The sequence below is a fragment of the Esox lucius genome, chromosome 20, assembly GCF_011004845.1.
Source record: "Esox lucius isolate fEsoLuc1 chromosome 20, fEsoLuc1.pri, whole genome shotgun sequence".
Classification (NCBI taxonomy): Eukaryota; Metazoa; Chordata; class Actinopteri; order Esociformes; family Esocidae; genus Esox; species Esox lucius.
In genome coordinates this window covers 33,506,855-33,527,299 of record NC_047588.1, presented here as the reverse complement: position 1 = coordinate 33,527,299, position 20,445 = coordinate 33,506,855, and the positions used below count along the sequence as shown (strand labels likewise).

Below are 20,445 nucleotides of genomic sequence, written 5' to 3'. Positions count from 1 at the left end.
AGGTATGGTAGCCTATTGTCAAACTTATTTTTTTTATAAAACAGCTTGATTTTGTATGACCGACACAAATGCATTTAATGAAAACAATTTATAAGCAAAAGCACTGGGCATTCTTTGAATTTCAACAAGGGCGCTACTTTCAAATTTTAACATGAATTCTACGTTACAATACCACTAGGAATTCATTATTTGAAACACTGGCGCCCTCTGGTGTTCACTCATGGAACCTGACAGAGCAATGCTTGATTTTCTTTTTATTGAAACTATTACATTAAATGTTATCCTCTTTGTCAAAAAATATTGATCATGTGCAACATATCACTGTACACAGTAGTAAAAAAAAAAAAAAAGAAAAAAGGTATTCATTTCCACAAACATGAGAATTTAATTTGAATTTACAGAGCAGTTTCAAATCGGACTGTTACGACATTCTGGACGTTATCAAACCCTGACAAAAGCAAAGCTGTCAGAACAATCACATCCATTGAACAAGACCCCTGAGAGTGCAGCTTCTCTGGGTGACACGTCACGTATTGCTGGTTTCCATGGTAACATACTTGCTAACAATGTTTAAAATCAACAGGCACTGAATCAAAGTCCGGAAACCAATGCCAGGCCAAAGGTGGAGGAACTCAGATCAGCTGTGTTCCTGCTCGGTCCCCGACTTGCTCAAAGAAATCCCTGCGTTGAGAGGAATCTGTCAATCATATCGAATGACCTCTCTGGTTGGTCGTACGGCAGTATGTGCCCTCCCCCTCGTATGATCACCTGCAGGACAACGGGAGAGACAGAGTTTAAGACCCAATCAACAGTCATGGGGTTGTCACAATGTTCAGTTTCCTCATCAGAAGCACTGTGTTCCCATTTGGTGTCAATAAAGATTCTGTTATCTTCATTGCACAGATTTTGTTGATAACAGAAGTTCTGAATAAACAATTGGTGTCACCTGGTTGTTTTCCTACAATCCACAGCTGAATGCACTGACTGAATCAGAGCGTCTCCTACATAACAGGGTGGCCAGAATGACTTGGCAGCCCAGCAGGAGCCCTCGACACAGACTGACAGCACTGACCTGAAAACTCAGCAGGAGCCCTCGACACAGACTGACAGCACTGACCTGACAACTCAGCAGGAGCCCTCGACACAGACTGACAGCACTGACCTGGTAGAACTCTCCTACTTGGCGTACGTATCCAGCCACCTCAGTGTCCTCTGGCTGGACCTTCCAGTGGAAGCGGGGGGCTTTGCTGAACTCGTCGGCCCCAGTCCAGTTCACCGTGGGCAGGAACCTCTCGGTCAGGGGGGCAGCCACAATCACATCCAGCTGACCACTGTAGATCAGCACCTGGGAGGGCAGGCGCTCGTCAAACACAAACAATCAACGTGGGTTTTTCACTCAATCCACACCCGCGAAGAGAAGCCAGCGTTTGCAAGTGGTGTCCGATACAGCGACCCAAACTAAGATAAACCAACGTGTGGTGACATAATGTCCCGGGGAGCGTCTCTCATCTTACCCGGTAGTTGTCCATGAGCGTGGCGAGCCAAGGTTTGATGCTCTTCATGACATCCTGCACCAGGTGCTTCTCCACCTCAGAGCCATCGTGGAACGTCAGGTTTCCAACATGGATGGAGTGCCTCACCTCCGCCAGCGTCACAAACTGGGAGAAGTACCCCTGGTCTGCCGGCTCCTGCGACAACAAACACAACACACTCACATTTTCATTTCGGCCTGCCCAAAATGTTGGATAGACAGAGTTAGTTATTATACCGCGTCACCAAGCACAAACATTTTCTTTCAGGAAATGTAACTGAACCCATGTTGAGACAGTTGTGTGTCAGTTTCTGTATAAGCGGTGTGCTGTCGGAGGTGTGCTGTCGGAGGTGTGCTGTCGGAGGTGTGCTGTCGGAGTACCAACCCGACACTGCAGGTAGTTGAAGTAGTTGGTGCAGCCGGTGGCGTTCTGGAAGAACGACGGGTACGGTTCAATGTCACCGTTCAGCAAGCGGTCAAACACCTGGAAGCAAGAGTGGACAGTAGTACCTGGGGTCAGAGGTCGTGACAGGCAAACACGCAGAGGCTGGCCGGTTACAAAGAACATCGAACATGCTTCAAGTTACGGCGCACACAGTTTAGGGTCACAGGGATTCGCTGGGGGGGGGGGGGTACTGCTTTGTCGAACATCAATGGCATCTTACTTCAAAGGCCTCCACCCACTTCTCCTGTCGGATAAGCTGCACCCCGCTGTCCGTCTGCTGCTCCACATACTGCTTCTGGAGCATGTCTATCATGCCCGTCTGGTAGAGGAAGTCTCCATACCCCCCCAGCATCTGAGAGGTGGACAGAGAAGGGGGAGTTAGAGACGACTCCTCTTACCGTCACGCTGGGCTATTTCCAGTAGCATGTCCACCGGAGTTTCTCTGGTGCTACTCAGGTTAGATCCACGCGGAGTTGGGGGATGAACGAAAGAGACCCACCAGCTCTGGGTCACAGAGGCCGTCTCCTATGGCAACACCCTTGAAGTTGATCTGCACTTTGGCGGTGGGGTTGTTCTTATGGATGTAGTAACCAATGGCTGGGACATACTTTCCTGCATACGACTGGAAGAAGTGGAGGTCAGTTCCACTCAAGTTCAGTAACTCTTCATTCACTCTGGGAGGGCATGTAACAAAGTACCGGCTAAACATACCTCGCCTGTAGCATAGAATGGGTTGGACTGGTACTCTGGGAAGATCTGGAAGAACTGAGTCAAGGCACTGAATGGCAAAGAAACAACAGGGTACGGACTCAGTGGCTCACGTGACATGACCAAGGTCCTGGGTTGTAAATGTATATTGTGCAGAGGCAACGTTTGAAACCATAAAATGTATTTCTTTCAAATCTCAAGAAGCCTATGTTTTGAGTTTGTGTATCTGTAAGGCTGTGTTTAGAAAGACAGCTCACTTGATCAGATTACCCTGATCAAAAATATGAAATACCTGTTATTGTATCTGCTCCTGTAGTTCACTAATACGTTTCATGTGACAGAATAGTAGTAGGGACACAGGCTGACCAGGTAAAGGCCAGTTCAAAGATCATTGTGTTACCCAGATCGGAATGACCAGGCCCAATTCTCATCAGAAAGTAAACCGCCTGAAAACGTTCTGATCCCATCAAGAATGTGTAGGGGAAAAAAAAAACATCCACTGGCTATAGAATTTGCTAATTAAGGACTAATAAAATAAGCTCTGAAGATCTGGTGTGTTAAATATATGCAATGGGGCAAAATCAAATCAGAATTGGGTTTCCTGTGTAAATACAGCACCGACATGTCTCACCTGTAAAGGTCTCTGCCCACATCATCCTGGTTCTGTGCAAAGCCGTTGTCATCGTCTGTGAAACTGAATCCTGTACCAACCTGGACAAAAACAACATGCACTTGACATTACGATCACGCAAAATCACATGGTAACAGGAAACATATTACAGGCCTCCATGTAATCAACTCCAACCAAACCTGCCCGTTTAAGACAGACCACTCTGTCCCAAATGGCACCCTGCTCCCCAGCACTGTGACTTTCATTGGGGATCATGGCCCCACACGGCAGTACATCTGCTCAAAGAGGGTTTGTAAATACCATACGCACCGGATTGTCAATGTAGAGGACAGAGTATCTGGAAGTCCAGGGGAATTCTCTGTATCCCACTGCAAACAGGAATAAGGTTCACAAGGACAAGAGATGCAGTCTGAGAAATTTAGCGGGACGTACAGAAACAGTCAACCCATCTGGGTATCAGGATCAATTACCATTGACAAAAAAATAACAGGCATGTTCAATGCCCTAACAAAGTCGCTTCTGGAATTAGGTTCTCGGGTGAAAATAAATATATAGCCAAGCTTGTACCTGTTAGGTTCTTGAACACAACATAGGGTCCATGCTCTACAAACAGCCCAAACATGGAGGTTCCTCCCGGACCCCCCTGGAGCCACAGGAGGACGGGGGCGTTCGCAGGCTGCTCCTTCGGGGGGACACACACACACACACACACACACGTTGGTCTAACAATGGATGCTGCTGCTACCTTGGCACATACTGGTACTACTGAGATAAAATAACAGGCTTCCAACCAAGCGTGATGTAACACTGCCACCTTGTGGCCACAGTGGTTACACACAATTATCTGGTAAAAAAACGTCTAGGCAGGGGTACTCAACTCTTACCCTACAAGGTCTGGGGCCTGCCGGTTCTCTGTTCTACCTCATCATTATATGCGTTCACCTGGTGTCCCAAGTCTAATTAAATTATTATTTAAAGGGCTGCATTGAAAAAACTGAGTGGAACTGGCTTTGAGGTCCAGAGTTGAGTTTAAGGGATCTAGGCTATCAAAACATGCTCAAAGTCTTTATTAAGTCTTTATTGTAAGCGTGTCCATATCTAAATAGAATTCTACCAGTGGTTCACAGTCATTCACAGAATATGATAAAATTATGATAATTACACAAAGAGTGATAGCTAGAAAAAGATACCTGTGCAGGGAAGAACCAGAAGTAGAGGTTGCTGTTATATTTCTTGTTGACAGTCAGGTAACCAGCATAACTCTTGACATTGGCACCTGGCAGGGGTCCAACAAGACTCAGTTTTCGTGCTGCAAAATAGAAAGAGGTCATTGCTTATGAACATACTGAAAAACTGCCTCAGGTACACTACAAACAAGCATTCTCTTAAAAATTCCATACATTTCTCTTTTTTTTTTATTCATTCTATTGGCGGAAGTCTTCAAAGCCTTCTCAATCACAAATACATTGGCTGTGTTCAATGTGATCAAACTTGCGACAGACTGACGAGTAATAATCATTACTGAAGATGCAAAGGGATTTTTAGATCAGTTAGACTGTGGCAGTCGTTAAGATTCTCTGGAACATGACCATTTGATCAGCGATCCAGTGGGTATAAATAATTATTCCTATGCACGCTCGTTTGTATTGCATAGTAGTAGGGAAAAATAACAAAATACTAGCTACAGTGTAAACCTACCCTCTTCAATGTTGCCCTTTTCCAAGTAGGGGGTAAGAAAGAGGGGTGAGCCTGGATCGGCTCCCTTGGAAAGCAAGCTGAGACGCTGAGATTTTCGGCAGAAGAAACTTGAGCAGCCCCGGGACTGCGCTGCCTCCAGAAAAGCACACAGAAGGACGACAAAGAGCGTCTCCTTAAGCATTGTCTGTCAGGGATGAGTGGAGGGGATACATATGATAGTTTAGTTTCGAGTCTGTTTCACTCGCATACGTTTTGTATTATCACATTTCAGACATGCACTTCAGCCAATTTCTGCAGGGGTTTTTTCAACAAGCTATATGTTCAATACAAAAGGGAAGTATAGCCTAGGTTCTCAATGAGTAGGTTGCTGCAGGCTAGGCTAAAGATTAATGAAATGATCTGGCTTTCATCAGGCTTCATTTTGCGGGCATACCTTGAACATTAAGCTTGCCTCTTCTGAAGTTCAACCAGCCAGTTAATCCGTGTTATTGAAGAAAGACAAATGAGATCATAGGTAGTTTCAAGTTTGCTGCTCAGATTTGTACTGTGTTTTCCAGACATTCATTAGTCACATGATTAGCAGAATGTGTATCACGTGATAACAATGTGTCTTGGCCAATCTGATTCCTATTTCCGCTTCCGGTAAACACATTTTTATTGTTGTTAAGAACTTTTACTAAATTCGCTAAACTTTGGGTGTGTTTTATCGAAACTCTGCAAATATGGTTACACACTATTAATGTTGTGAAGCACTTCTTGATGTGTAATGTTCGCCAAAGAGAGTTTATAGCTGTAAGGCAACTGATTTGAGATATATACATAATATGCATGCAATGATGACTAAATACAAAAAACGATTCTGAAACAGTTTCTTATATTAAAAAAAATTAAAATGTGTAAATGCTTATGCTGTCTCATGGAATTGTATGTTTGGAGTTGGACTGTATGTTTGGAGTTGTAGGCTATGTAGTTTTTCCTACAAAAAAAAGCTATGTTTTCAATCAATCACATTTATTATATAAAGCCCATTTATACATCAACTGTTGACACAAATTAGCTATGTATAGAGACACTGAGCCTAAAATCCTAAAGAGCAAGCTACCAAAAGAAATTGATGCACAGTGGCTACAAAATACTCCCTTTTAGGGTATGGAACATGTAAACAACCAAGAGACTAGCCGGACTCTGGGAGGTGTCCAGTCTTCATTAGACTGTGTCGGGTGAAGAGTACATTAACTTCTTTCCTCACCAGCAGGTCAATAAAAACGTGGGCTGTATCCAAAGTCTTTAGGCAGTATCCAAATCAGCTGCATAAACCAGATGGACAAAGACAGGGAACGACCAGGTGGGCTGTGGGCAGTGACAGTTGGAATCAGACAGAAAATAGTTCTGCAACACAACCAGGTGGACATTGGACAGGGACAGCCAGGAGTCATCAGGCCAGGTAGTCCCTAAGGTGTGGTCCAGGGACTCAGATCCTCCTTAGTTTTAACAGGACACCAGGGAAATGACTGGACTTGGAATCATCTTGTTGAATTTTTGAGACTATATATCCCTACTAAAATGCTATAAGGGAAGTATTGTAGGAATCTTAGTAAAACTTCTATAAGAAAAGCTCAGAAAGAGGCATATAGAATTTAACATAAATATTTTATTGAATATATCTAATATTAAAACTCCAGTTCCAATCCTGTAGTAAGATGCTACCACATCCCGATAGAAAATAAATCCTAACAGGATTTTTTAATTAGAGAGTAGTCAACGTGTTTATTTTCTGGCTAATCGTCCCACATTTCCCAAATCCTACATTTTTATTATGACAATTTGTTTTCATTATGGCACAGGGGATACATTGAAACAGTCTGCACCCACTATGTCCCGTTGCTAACAAAGGTCAGAGCTCAGGTAGTGACTGGAGTTTAGAGGTCTATTTCAGTCTACTCAATACTTCCACTTTAAGAAGGCGGCTACATCGCAGTGTAGTGTTTGTTACGATCCTAGAAGTGGCACCACATGGAAACGCACTGTATGTGCTTTTAATTCAACATGGCGCAATCGTCTGCCACCTTTCCAGTTGATACATCTGACAAACTTTAATGGTGCATATCGTTGTGCATCTAGATAATCTAAAGTTAATCGCGTTCCAATCTTGTCGCTAGACTATTTTTATACCAGTGTGTGGATCTACAGAAACTGCGGAAACATACCGCGCGTTGGGAACCACCAGCAGCCAGGGAATTATAGAGAACGGATATGAGTGAAAGCGCGTTGCAACACACTGACAGAAGAGGAATTTAAAAGGAACAAAACGGAACAGCCATTAACACTCTTAGTTTATGCCAAAGCGGACTGTGAGCGTACGTGACGGAGAGATGGGCGCACAACCGTGGACGGGCTGTAAGCGCACCTCGACCCTTCTCGAGTGAACCAACCCAGCCAAAGCAGATTGGGATGGCAGCATCCAGCAACTCAAGCCTATCTGGTTCATCCGTCTCTTCTGGTGAGATTCCTAAATAAATATATTTTGTATTGTAGAGGGACAAAGTCATTTACTATAGGTTTTTATTCGGCTGTATAATAACATTTTAATAGGCTGTGTTTGGTTTGTCAATAATATTGTTATTAACCACGTTGTTTTCTCTTATTTTCTTTCCCACTCTTAATTTTTTCTCTCTCGCATAATGCAGTAAATATTGGGCTGTAATAATTTGAGAGTTTGAAAGCTGACATGAATTCATTTCGTTTGTAATAAACATTTTGCAACTTTTCTTGTCTCTGTCCGCGTTGACGGACGTCGCCCTGTATGTCATTCATATTTCCATCTGAGCGTAATGACATCGCCCAATATGTCACGACCGCAATCCGCTGTACGTGCGAATCGAAAAATACTACTCTCACCTATTGCTGTTTCACACCCAGCCGCGCCGCTGAACGTAGAACGATCCACTTTTTTTTTTTTGCTCTAGAGCTTTAATGAGACGGACGGATTCAGTCGTTGGCAAATATAATGTATTTGAATGTCTTTTACGCATACCTCCATGCATCTGGTTTTAGTGGGGGATATTGGATAGGAAGTAAACGCCTTTCTGTACGGAGAGCCTGAGATTGTAGGGCTAGGGTTGTAATTGACACAGATGTGGTTTTGTTTGGATCACTATCATTACATTTTGAATTGTCACCATAATCCTCTTGTTGACTAGCAGTTCTCTTTGGTTGGCAAACGCCCCATGGATCCTTTTGGACAAATAGCATTCCCTTTTATAACCTCTTCCATTTCCATCATGCTGCCCATGGAGACAGAGGCGTGATGTGACATTTAAAAAAATACAAGTTTATTCGTATTTAGTGATAGTGAAACATTCAAAGTTTGTCACTGCCCTTCATGCTATGATCGGCCATCTTTAAATACCCACAGTAGGACTAGCTACCGCAGACACATCTCTAGGTGTCAGAGTCAGTAATGTTCCCAAAAGACTGATGCCACAGATGTTGAGAATATTCAACTTGAAATGTGACACATCCGCTCATACAAACAGAATGAAACAACAGTTGCTGGCTATTGCCTATCCTTCTGCAAGCTTGGTTATAGATAAATGTGTGCCCGTGTTGACCAGGGAATGAAGTTCAAACATCACAATCTCACTCTCTGTTTATGTATGTGGAGGCCACGCCAGTGACCACACAGGTGCGTGTTTGGTAAAGGATTCCGTGGTAAATGCCCATTCTAGTACTTTCGTCGCCATTAGCGAAAGTGCTTGTGTGTTTTATGTCTTCGATTTTACTATCACTAATCTGCTGGGGGGGGGGGGGTCGCGGCCCCTAAATAAATTCCACCGTAGTCAAGTACGTTGCTGATTAACCGTCAACAAGCATAGGAAGAGTCTGCCATGGTCACATAGGTGTTTGTGTCAAGGTGGCAATGAGGCAGAAGAAGAAGAAACAATGTCTACAGAATGTGTTTGTGAGGGATCTGGAGTTGCACTGGTCTTCTCCCTGTTCCTGTGGGCTGTTGTAGTCACAGGGAACACACGATAACCTGTACTTACTCGCTATCTTCTCATTCTCCCGGCTCTCCCCAGGCAACTCACACAACCCACACAACCAAACCACATCACACAGCCAGTCAAATTACCCAGAAGGCCAGCTGTCCGTGCAAGCCGAGGCACTATGACTGCATCCCCAAACAGCATCCTGCTTAGCGCGCTACTTTCTGACCAGGCCCCTGTGTTCTCCCTACTGGCCCGGGCCTAACAGGATCAGGGCGCTGCATAGGGCGCTGTTTGGGAGGACACTGATTCCATGCTGATACGGGCTGGTCGCGGTCAACCGCAAACTTCACAAGACATTATCTCATGAGTAGGTTGCCTAAAGCGGGGGATTTACTGCTCGACCGCTGCGTCTTTTAGGGGAAAGTATTTTCTTACTGTGGTTTGGAGAATTGTCATTACTATTGGGTCCTCCATATGATCATCAGACCTCACTAAGCGCCGCGCTGCCAGGGAAACAGTGCCTGTCACAAAAAGGGTATCATTATTTCTCCCAGAGAGCTTTCTGGAAGACAGACAAAACATTTAAATAATCTTATCGATGGGTTTTTACGGCATCCCAAATGGCTCTCTGTTTCCTAAGATTCCCGGTCAAAAGTAGTGCCCTAAACCATATAGGGAACGGGGTACAGTTAAGGACGTGTCCTGAGTAATGTGTCTGTGAACACAACACTTTCTGCTTCCTGTTAGCCCCTGAGTTGGTTTGGGTAAGTGCTGGCGGCATTCAGCTGGTCTTACACCCGAGTGTTTGTCATTCTGGTCTTGGTTGGCTAGGCTGTCCTTTCCTCATGCAGAGACACAGAGGCTGTGAGTAGCAAGTACATGAGCCCGCACACGATCAGGCTCGACTTATGAAGTTGTTCTTGATGAAGCTAGCGGGATAGATGGAAGATGTGAGTGTCATTTCCGTATTCATACATCCACCCCAGTGTAGCCTATCAGCCACAATGGAAATGTGAGGTTTACGGTTTCGGAAGAATTGCTCATAGATGAAGAGCTATTTCCCAGGCTCAGACTAGCACTTGTGTATATTATACTAGGGGGGGGGGGGGGGGGGTTGTATTAGTGATATATTTTGCAATAACGTTTCGTTTCCCTGAATGGAAACATCCATTTGTGGCCAAGCCTGTGCTGGGCACCGATCGGAGCGACTAGGCTTGTCGACTCCTCCGCATTCCTGGCACAGGAGAGCTGACTGCTGTGTACCAGCTCACGGTTAGTCACACCGCTCTCAGCCTGGGAAGGAATGAAGGGTTACAGGATGAAAGTGTGTCTTATCTTCTGCTTTAGGCTCGCAACCACAGAATTGGATGGCAGTACAGGCAGGATTTGTCTCGCCTCCTGCCTCCTGAACGGCTCCCTCTTCCCTGTGAAGTGCCCTCGTCTTCACCGGGGGGGCCCGTGCTGTAGTGTGGAGCAGGAGTGCGCCGGATATTGAGTAGGGGCGTCATTTAGGATGCAGACGTAGTCTTGCAGAGAACAAAAAGCGTCGGCCCGTTCTTAAACGGTGTCCTTGATGTGCTTCTGTCAAACTCTGTTTTCCGTCACAGGCGTTTACTCACTTTAGTCAGGCTTCATTGCAGCGCACGTCCCGTAGATGAACAAGACATTATTTAACATTCCAGTCGTTTTGGCGGCTTCTCACACCCTCCATAGCGACTCCGTGAAGCCAAACAGACACTCGAGTGCTTTCGTGAACCGGCTGATTTCCACATGCAGAGAGGGGATGAGTTGGTCCCCTAACTAGCGCTGCTTAATGCAACGTGCATCTGCTGTCTTTCTCCCCATTCATTATTAATCAGAGACCCCGGTTCCCTCGGCGGCTCCTACCAGGGAGCCTGAGAGTCACATTACCAAACAGTGTGTTTCCCCTCTAACTCCTGGAGCTGCTCTGGGCTGCTGCTAACCTAACCAGCACACTGACTGCGGGACGGACCGGCCCACCCATTGACCCTCAGCCCGTGCACCTATTTGCGCACGCTGCTGCGTGGCCACGGACATGAGTGTGTACACACACACACACACACACACACAATAGTCCAGTCACTAGTGCCGACCCAAATAAATATTTTCATGTCATGCTGTGGTGCCCTTGATTGAACGAGTGTGGAGCTCCGGCCAGCCCGACCTCTTCCAGGAGAGTGGATGTGGAGAGGTACTGTAAACTGCGCTATATCATTATGATGACAACCCAAAGGATATGCTTGTTTTAGAGCAGTTGGTTGCACAGATGGTCTCCCGACAGGGGCTGTGCTATATCCCTATGATGATTCTGTGCGTGCATGTGTGCGTGTCTATGGCCATATGTTTTGTTGGGTCTAGCTGTCCATGTGGATGGACATGATGGCGGCAGGAGAGCAGCATGTCCTCCGTTTGTGTGAATAGGATTGCTTTAAAATGTGTACATGTGATGTTCGGAGAGTACTTGATTGCTTTCTCTTGAAATGTATGATGAGTGGTTAGGACAGGTCCTGGCCTGTCTCTGGCTGTTTATAAAGGAAACCTGATCGACGAGATCCAAGATGGTGTAACATAGCAAAACGTGTTTTATGTTTGTCAGAGTTTCCAAATCTGGCAGACACCTCTGCTTGGATGATGGCCCAACACCTCAATCTCGACCTTGACAAGACAGAGTTGCTCTTCTTCCACGGGAAGGCCTATCCACTCCAAGACCCCTCCATCAACATTACAACTCCACAGTGTCCCTCCTTCAGATTGCATAGCACCTTGATGTGACCCTGGACAGCACCATGTCTTTGTCTGGAATGTATTGTGATGAAACACCTGTATCAGCACCGTCATTCTCTAACAAAGCTTAGTTTAGCCATCAGTTAATCAATCTTTTCAAGTTTGTCACCTGCTCTTCCATGCACTCAACTGGGTTCCAGTAGAAGCTTGCTTTTGCTACAAAACCATGGTGCTTGCCTACAGAGCAGACAAGCTTCTTCATACATTCAGGCCATTCTGAAACCTTACATCCATATCCAAGGTCTTCGATCTGAAACCTCTGGTCTCTTAGCTGTGCCGCCCCGACAAGAAGTCAGGCTAGCCACTTGGTGGCTCTCGTAGTGCATTTCCCAGCTGCGTAGATGTCTGATGGCTTTGCAAGTGCCGACCAAATTAATGTAGTCATTTATTTTGGAGTTAGACAGGGTAGCTGCCCTGTCTGCCCTGTCCATTTTCTGAAGCCCTACTTTTGGTATCTCATAACAAAAGCAGAATACTGCTCCAGACACTCTATTGGGTCTATATAGTATATTCATTAGTTCACATCTCCAACCGCTTGGTTGTCTGGTTTATTTTAGATAACCGCCGCAGATTCATGTCATTGCGTCTGTCGAAGTCAGAGCCATATACCGAGATTAGCGTGTTCCCCAGAGAATTCTGACTCTGATTTCTTTCTGGAAGTTTTCTCTAGACAAAACAGAGTAAAAGGGTCATTATGTGCAGTACAATACATGAATACCTTATTCATATATTTATAAAAGGATTTATAAAAGTTGGACCAGATAAAATATTTTTTACCACAAACGCACCAGTAGCTACAGATAACAGAATGTGAATATGTCACACTAACTGTTATTGGCTCCTGGTAAATGACCAAAATATAAATACAGTTTACCCATGTTGTAACATGTCTATACAGCACGTGGTTAGCCAAAGACAGCATTGCACTAATGCCTTCCATTGGTTTAATGTAGGGCAGAGGTTCCAAAACTTCTGAAATGTTTACATTTTATACATATATTTTATATTTATATATATATATATATATATATATATACATATATACATAATAAATGCAACATGCAACAATTTCAAAGGTTTTACTGCGCAGTACAATTGAGACGGTGATTCACTCTGCAGTTGTCAAGCCAGTTGGAGGTGACTTATGGTAGAGAATTTCATTTTACTTATCTGGCCCCAGCTCTAGTGTAAATTCCTGCAGTCAATTGCATGCCCCTTAAAAATCTGTGGCCTTGTCTTGTGTAGAAAAACGGCACTTTTTAAGTGGTCTTTTGTTGTCCCCAAAATAGGAGGCACCTGTGTGATGATCATACTGTTAAATCAGCATCTTGGAATGCCACAGCAGTCAGGTGGATGATCTTGAGAAAGGAGAAATGCTAAATAACTGATTGCAGACACATTTTCCGAATACAAATATTTTTCTTCCTACTGAACATTTCTGGGATCTTTCAGCTCACGGAAATGGGTTAACACTTTACATGTATTTATATTTTTGTTCCGTTTGGGGTGCCAACATTTCATGGGGGCACTCCACCGAGTTTGGGAACCCATTATATAGGGTATAGGTCATATCTGGGCCTGCACTTAAGGAGCCTGCTGATGCCATACCATTGTGGAAATAAGGCTGTTCTGAAATGAAACCAGTTAAGAGGAAGAATAGAAGTGGAAAAAGTAGTTGGCCTGGGACCAATATAAATCACATTTTCCAAATGAGCCGCAGTAGAATAATTCATTTGATTGTTTGCCAGATAAGCAACACAATGACAAAGCTTCCGAGTTTCTCCAGACAGACGATAAAGTACAATCCCCACGAAACAATCAAACCACACTGGAGTAAATGTTACTGGATGGCCCATCAATTTCATACAAATTCTCTTTCTGAGTAAGGGGAGGTTTGTCCTTAAAAAGTCACTCCCCTGAGTACTGATTAGATCTACTGAACAAAGACCTTGTAACCAAAAAGTGTGTGTGTGTGTGTGTGGCCCAAATTGTACCCTTTTCCCGATATAGTGCACTCTTGTTCTGAGCCAATAGGAGTAGTGAATAGGTGGCTTTTTAAGGTCTATGTTCAGCGTGTGTCCGTGAGATGTGTCACCGTGTCTTCTTGTCATCTTATAAAATGTGGACAGCATCACGGGTTGTGTACTATCCACACGCGAGTTGGACCCAAACTCTTCAGCCCTGACCCTGGTGTCTTGTCCTGATCCAGACACCACTTGGTGTGTTATGAGGGTCCCCATTTGCCTAGGCAGCAGCTACCTTGGGATCCAGATGGAAATCCAAAACATTGCTGTGTGGTTTAATGTGTGTGTGAAGGCTCACTAACTCACCTGATAATGCAGCTTTGCAGGTGCTCGAGCCAAGTAAGGGAGTTGCTGGAGCGAGATGAAATCAGGAAATCAATTCCTCCACGTTTCCAGGGCAATGCTAACCATTTGGCATCACCTATGTAACTTCCCAGCCACTCAAAACAGCTAGTGGCACAGTGGTGGTCAGTGGTGGTCAGCTTGGTAATACAAACAGGAGTCACCTTGAAGGCTCCCCGCTAGGTATAATTTACATGACTGCTTTGTTTGTTGCTAGCTGGAGTTTACTGAAGTGGCAAATCTTACATGTGGCTCTATTTAGTTTTTTGTGCCTCCCAGCTTCTGTTCTGAACTTGGGTCTGTGTAGAGCCCTCTGATTGCAGGTCTTGTGTGGTGCTGACGTGGGCCAGGACTGTGCTAAATGCTTTACAGACAACTCAGAATCCACAGCCTGAACCAAATCATGAATCTAAGTCAGAATCCTCAACATATCTACACCCTGAACCAAGTCCTGAATCTATGTCCGAACCCTCAGTATATTGAAGTTGAAAGTTCTAATTTGATAATTTAAGCTAGAAAAGACTAACATGCATATCATGAACATTTTTGTTCATGTTAGCACAACTAAAAACTGTTGTGCTGATTAACTACTTAACTACTGAACTACTTCAGAGTAGTTCAGTATCTGGAGAATCAGCGTTTGTGAATTCGATTACAAGCTCAAAATGGCAGACTCTTCTTGTTCTGAGAAATGAATGCTATTCCATGTGAGGAAATTGCCATTAAACTGAAGATCTTGTACAACGATCTCTAGTACTGTGTTCACAGAACAGCGCAAACTGGCGCTAAGTAGAATAAAAAGAGGAGCGGAAGGCCCCGGTGCCCTCCAGTATGTTGGCCTTCTAGGCAGAGTTGCAAAAAATAAGCCTTATCTCAGGCTGGCCAATAAAACGAAAAGATTAAGATGGGCAAAAGAACACAGATGCTGGACAGAGAAATAACTCGTGCTTGGAAGGCCAGCATCCTGGAGTCGCTTATTCGCTGTTGACGTTGAGACTGGTGTTTTGTGACTCCAAACTTTTGAGCGGTAATGTATGTCCTTTGCCACATGCCACCAGTCTATTTACTGAGAACCCTCTTCCCAACGCGGCAATCTACTGAATCTGTATTTCAATCATGTCAGCTTGCTATCTAGGGAATCACCCACCGTTTAGCTACCCCCACTCGCTCAATCATCACACTATTTAACAATGGATCTAGATTAGGCTCAGGGTTGACTGAATGATTATTTCCAGATACAATGCTTTTTAAGATGTTTACGTGTAGAACCAGCTCGCAAGTAACTCTAATTCTAAAACTGACAGAAGCTCTTCAAGTTTAGGTTATTTCATTTTACTGCTGTGGCTAATGTTTATAATGTAATCTGCGTACATACACACACTGGTTCCATTCAAGGTCATTGGTAGGTCATTGGTTAAAAACAGAAAATGCCCAGAGGTACTTCACACACACTCAACCATGTTAGAATTAGAGAGGTTTCTAGGAGATCCTCTGTTCTTTTAGATAACAATCCACAGTATGGGTAGAGGATGGAAATCTATTACACTTCATAGTTTTTCAGCAATAGGGTATTGACAATTTTATAACTCTTTCAACCAATCGTCAGTCATTTTTGTACAAGAGGGTTTGCAGAACCCTATAGGTATGCTGAAGATGTTTTCTCAAGCACCGGTAGCTGTCTGATTGGTCGGCTGTTTGGACCATTAAAGCTCTCTTTGCATATTTTAGTTAGCACGATGACTTCCCTTCAGGTCCTGTGGCAGACATATTCCTCTAGGCTTAAATGTGTGGCAAATAGGCCCCAGAAATGTATCTTAGAGATGGTCAGTACCTGGTTGTTTGACCTAATTGCCGGATAGCGATCATTTGTTCACCTTGTCAGTATCGCATTTCTGGAATTCGAAACTATAGTTCCTGTTTCTTAATTGTTCGGCCATTTTCCATGAATTCCTAAAGGGAAGGAGGCAGATAAGTTGAACTTAAAAACGACGTATCTTCTGTACAGCCCTACAGGGGATTTCATAAGTACTAACCCCTGATGTTTGAAACTGATTTATTTGTGATTGATATATACAAAATTTCTAAGTAAAAATTTAAATTCTGCAAATGTTTACAAATTAATAAAATGTATAATACTCAAATTTTGTTGTTGCCAGTTTTTGCCCCCTTTTTATGGAAGTTAAATTAATTCAAGAGTTAAATTTGATTAACAAATCACTTAAGTTACAAGGACTCACTAATAGGAAAACATCTACAACAATGTCCATATAGAATTCAAGCTCAGATAGACCTTTTTGGAAAGTCTCATAAAGAAGAGCAAGAATTGGGACAACACAATGTTCTACTGGGAACTTTCAATGCTTTAGCATGGAGATTTCCTAAGACCTCTTTGCTTGGTTTTGGCTCTGACAAGCACTGAAGTGTGTCCCATCAGTTGAATTTGCCACAAGTGGACTGCAATCAAGTTCCAGAGACCTCTTAAGGATGATGAAAGGCCTCAATTTGGAATGTCATGGCAAATGATCTGAAAACCCTCATGAGATATGTGTTGCTGGCTAGCAACTGGGTAGGAAGCTCCGCCTGCAATTCAGATGGGACATCATTGCCGGGGAACGGGGGGGGTCTGTCATCATGGATTACCTGATCTCATTGCATTCTAGTGACCCCGCCCCCCCCAGCCTGCTTATGCAAAGCTAATTAAGGTGTTCATGTGAGTGACCTTGCTGTCAGGTTTTGTAAAAGCAGAGTGTTAAAAAAGAAAAGAAAAAGGCTTTGCTGAGGAATGAGGAGACCTTGTAGTGGCCATTTAACTCTCCCACATCTTCCGGGAGTTGATGCGGTTGGATATGATAAAACCAAGGAAGGGAGGGAAGACTTTTGCCAGAAAGGCATAGTACAGTAGGCAGCACGGAGGAAACATGCTGACTGAAGCTCTGGAGTCTGAAAGTGCTGACGGTCAGACATGTTGCACACGCCCGAAATAAGCCCAGAATCTAGAGAGGCTGACACCGTACTCGCGGAGAGGGAGGGAGCGGCAGTGAAGAACGCATACTCATGCGAGATGCAGACAGACAGCATTGTTACACACACACACACGTGGCTGTCCTGGACTCTGTCCGGCGTGCCTGCGGTGGCTGGACTGTAGTCCATATTTAGCATGCAGCCCCCGCCATGAAGGGGAACAGTGGGGTTGGCATATTGATCCCTTGAATGACCCTGGATGATTTAAATGAACTCATGATTCATCGTTCACACGTCCAATTGTTCTGTCTGTCTGGCGCATCCTTCTGCCTGGGATGTGAGAGGTTCGCTGTATGTCAGCTGTATCCTTCTGCCTGGGATGTGATAGGTTTGCTGTGTGTCAGTTGTATCCTTCTGCCTGGGATGTGAAAGGTTCGCTGTGTGTCAGGCACATGCTTCTGCCTGGGATGTGAGAGGTTCGCTGTGTGTCAGGCACATCCTTCTGCCTGGGATGTGAGAGGTTCGCTGTGTGTCAGGCACATCCTTCTGCCTGGGATGTGAGAGGTTCGCTGTGTGTCAGGCACATCCTTCTGCCTGGGATGTGAGAGGTTCGCTGTATGTCAGTTGTATCCTTCTACCTGGGATGTGAGAGGTTCGCTGTATGTCAGTTGTATCCTTCTGCCTGGGATGTGAGAGGTTCACTGTATTTCAGTTGTATCCTTCTGCCTGGGATGTGAGAGGTTCGCTATGTGTCAGGCACATCCTTCTGCCTGGGATGTGAGAGGTTCGCTGTATGTCAGTTGAGTCCTTCGGTCTGGGATGTGAGAGGTTCGCTGTATGTCAGTTGTCCTTCTGCCTGGGATGTGAGAGGTTTGCTGTATGTCAGTTGTATCCTTCTACCTGGGATGTGAGAGGTTCGCTGTATGTCAGTTGTATCCTTCTACCTGGGATGTGAGAGGTTCGCTGTATGTCAGCTGTATCCTTCTGCCTGGGATGTGAAAGGTTTGCTGTGTGTCAGTTGTATCCTTCTGCCTGGGATGTGAAAGGTTCGCTGTGTGTCAGGCACATGCTTCTGCCTGGGATGTGAGAGGTTCGCTGTGTGTCAGGCACATCCTTCTGCCTGGGATGTGAGAGGTTCGCTGTGTGTCAGGCACATCCTTCTGCCTGGGATGTGAGAGGTTCGCTGTGTGTCAGGCACATCCTTCTGCCTGGGATGTGAGAGGTTCGCTGTATGTCAGTTGTATCCTTCTACCTGGGATGTGAGAGGTTCGCTGTATGTCAGTTGTATCCTTCTGCCTGGGATGTGAGAGGTTCACTGTATTTCAGTTGTATCCTTCTGCCTGGGATGTGAGAGGTTCGCTATGTGTCAGGCACATCCTTCTGCCTGGGATGTGAGAGGTTCGCTGTATGTCAGTTGTGTCCTTCGGTCTGGGATGTGAGAGGTTTGCTGTATGTCAGTTGTCCTTCTGCCTGGGATGTGAGAGGTTTGCTGTATGTCAGTTGTATCCTTCTACCTGGGATGTGAGAGGTTCGCTGTATGTCAGTTGCATCCTTCTACCTGGGATGTGAGAGGTTCGCTGTATGTCAGCTGTATCCTTCTGCCTGGGATGTGAGAGGTTCACTGTATTTCAGTTGTATCCTTCTGCCTGGGATGTGAGAGGTTCGCTATGTGTCAGGCACATCCTTCTGCCTGGGATGTGAGAGGTTCGCTGTATGTCAGTTGTGTCCTTCGGTCTGGGATGTGAGAGGTTCGCTGTATGTCAGTTGTCCTTCTGCCTGGGATGTGAGAGGTCCGCTGTGTCTCAGGCACATCCTTCTGCCTGGGATGTGAGAGGTTCGCTGTGTGTCAGGCACATCCTTCTGCCTGGGATGTGAGAGGTTCGCTGTGTGTCAGGCACATCCTTCTGCCTGGGATGTGAGAGGTTCGCTGTGTGTCAGGCACATCCTTCTGCCTGGGATGTGAGAGGTTCGCTGTATGTCAGTTGTCCTTCTGCCTGGGATGTGAGAGGTCCGCTGTATGTCAGTTGTATCCTTCTACCTGGGATGTGAGAGGTTCACTGTATGTCAGTTGTATCCTTCTGCCTGGGATGTGAGAGGTTCACTGTATGTCAGTTGTATCCTTCTGCCTGGGATGTGAGAGGTTCGCTGTATGTCAGTTGTATCCCTCTGCCTGGGATGTGAGTGGTTTGCTGTGTATGACTTCCCAAATTACATATTGCCCTATTACCTTTTATAGTACACTACTTTGGACTAGCACCCAAATAAAGGATCCCGTGTGCCAATTGGGAAGCATCCAAGGTTGACACAGCAGATCTCCAGCACCTGGCACAGCCCAGATGGTTACAGCCTGGGGATATGTTCCTTCCCAAGCCCGGGGATATGTTCCTTCCCAGGCCCGGGGATATGTTCCTTCCCAGGCCCGGGGATATGTTCCTTCCCAGGCCCGGGGATATGTTCCTTCCCAGGCCCGGGGATATGTTCCTTCCCAGGCCCGGGGATATGTTCCTTCCCAGGCCCGGGGATATGTTCCTTCCCAGGCCCGGGGATATGTTCCTTCCCAGGCCCGGGGATATGTTCCTTCCCAGGCCCGGGGATATGTTCCTTCCCAGGCCCTGGGATATTTTCCTTCCCAGGCCCGGGGATATGTTCCTTCACAGGCCCGGGGATATGTTCCTTCCCAGGCCCGGGGATATGTTCCTTCCCAGGCCCGGGGATATGTTCCTTCACAGATAGACAGCGCTTCATAAACACCTTTTAGGGCTGGCACTATGTGGTGATAATTATACACACTATTCATTACACAAGCCAGGCCAAGCAAATTGAAACAAGGAAATGCAATTTCCCGCCTAACACCCAGGAGATCTGCTGTAACGTGAGGGGTAAAGTGCTTGTGTAATTGCATACATGGCAGAGGTTTTGTTGCTTCTAGTGGAGGATCATGTAATCACAATTACTCATCTCATCATTCACACCGCGCTTCCTAACTCCTAAGTTGTGTCAGGGTTTTCCCACACAGCAGTGTTACAGGGCATATTGTATTAATTACTAGGTCTGTCCTGGGCCGACAAGGCCACTGCAAGTCAACCCGCAGGGCGGGACCCAGTCAAAATGAGTGCACTATGTGGGGAACGACAAGGTGGACTGGTGTATTGATTGTCCTTTAAATCAGGGCTGATTCACTAAGCGTCTCGGGAGGCTGCTGCTGGCGTCGTCTGCTGAACAGCCTGAGTAAAGCCTGTGAATAATTATGCCAGGCCAGCAAAATAACTAGGCTGAGACGTAAACAACCCTGAAATAACCACGAATAGGAT

The 20,445-nt window shown here is 45.3% G+C and overlaps 2 protein-coding genes across 3 annotated transcripts in view; one reads left to right on the top strand and one right to left on the bottom strand.

The window, feature by feature from the left end:
* Window positions 1-71: 71 nt before the first annotated feature.
* Window positions 72-5,597, bottom strand: cpvl (carboxypeptidase vitellogenic like). Its single transcript, XM_034288635.1, has 13 exons — window positions 5,447-5,597; window positions 5,014-5,197; window positions 4,506-4,624; window positions 3,883-3,997; window positions 3,625-3,683; window positions 3,316-3,395; window positions 2,688-2,754; window positions 2,476-2,598; window positions 2,197-2,328; window positions 1,917-2,015; window positions 1,515-1,688; window positions 1,163-1,345; window positions 72-768 (listed from the first exon to the last, which is right to left on the bottom strand). The coding sequence occupies exons 1-13, from the start codon at window positions 5,453-5,455 to the stop codon at window positions 670-672; spliced, it is 1,443 nt and encodes a 480-aa protein (XP_034144526.1). The 5' UTR covers window positions 5,456-5,597; the 3' UTR covers window positions 72-669.
* A 1,405-nt stretch (window positions 5,598-7,002) lies between these two features.
* Window positions 7,003-20,445, top strand: part of chn2 (chimerin 2) — a 41,137-nt gene continuing 27,694 nt past the window's right edge. Inside the window, exon 1 of one of the 2 annotated variants that reach the window (XM_034288821.1) lies at window positions 7,003-7,513. In XM_034288821.1, the coding sequence (XP_034144712.1) occupies window positions 7,465-7,513 (49 nt within the window). In that variant the 5' untranslated portion in view covers window positions 7,003-7,464. The remainder of the gene's footprint in view (window positions 7,514-20,445) is intronic. The other variant, XM_010884548.3, reaches the window with a different exon arrangement.

Bases quoted from the DNA above. Each gene is read 5' to 3' on its own strand.
- cpvl (XM_034288635.1), bottom strand. The intron at 2,329-2,475 runs GTGGGTCTCTTT...TCCACCTCTCAG, and splicing joins GCCTCTGTGACCCAGAGCTG to ATGCTGGGGGGGTATGGAGA. The intron at 769-1,162 runs GTCAGTGCTGTC...GTTGTCCTGCAG, and splicing joins AAGTAGGAGAGTTCTACCAG to GTGATCATACGAGGGGGAGG.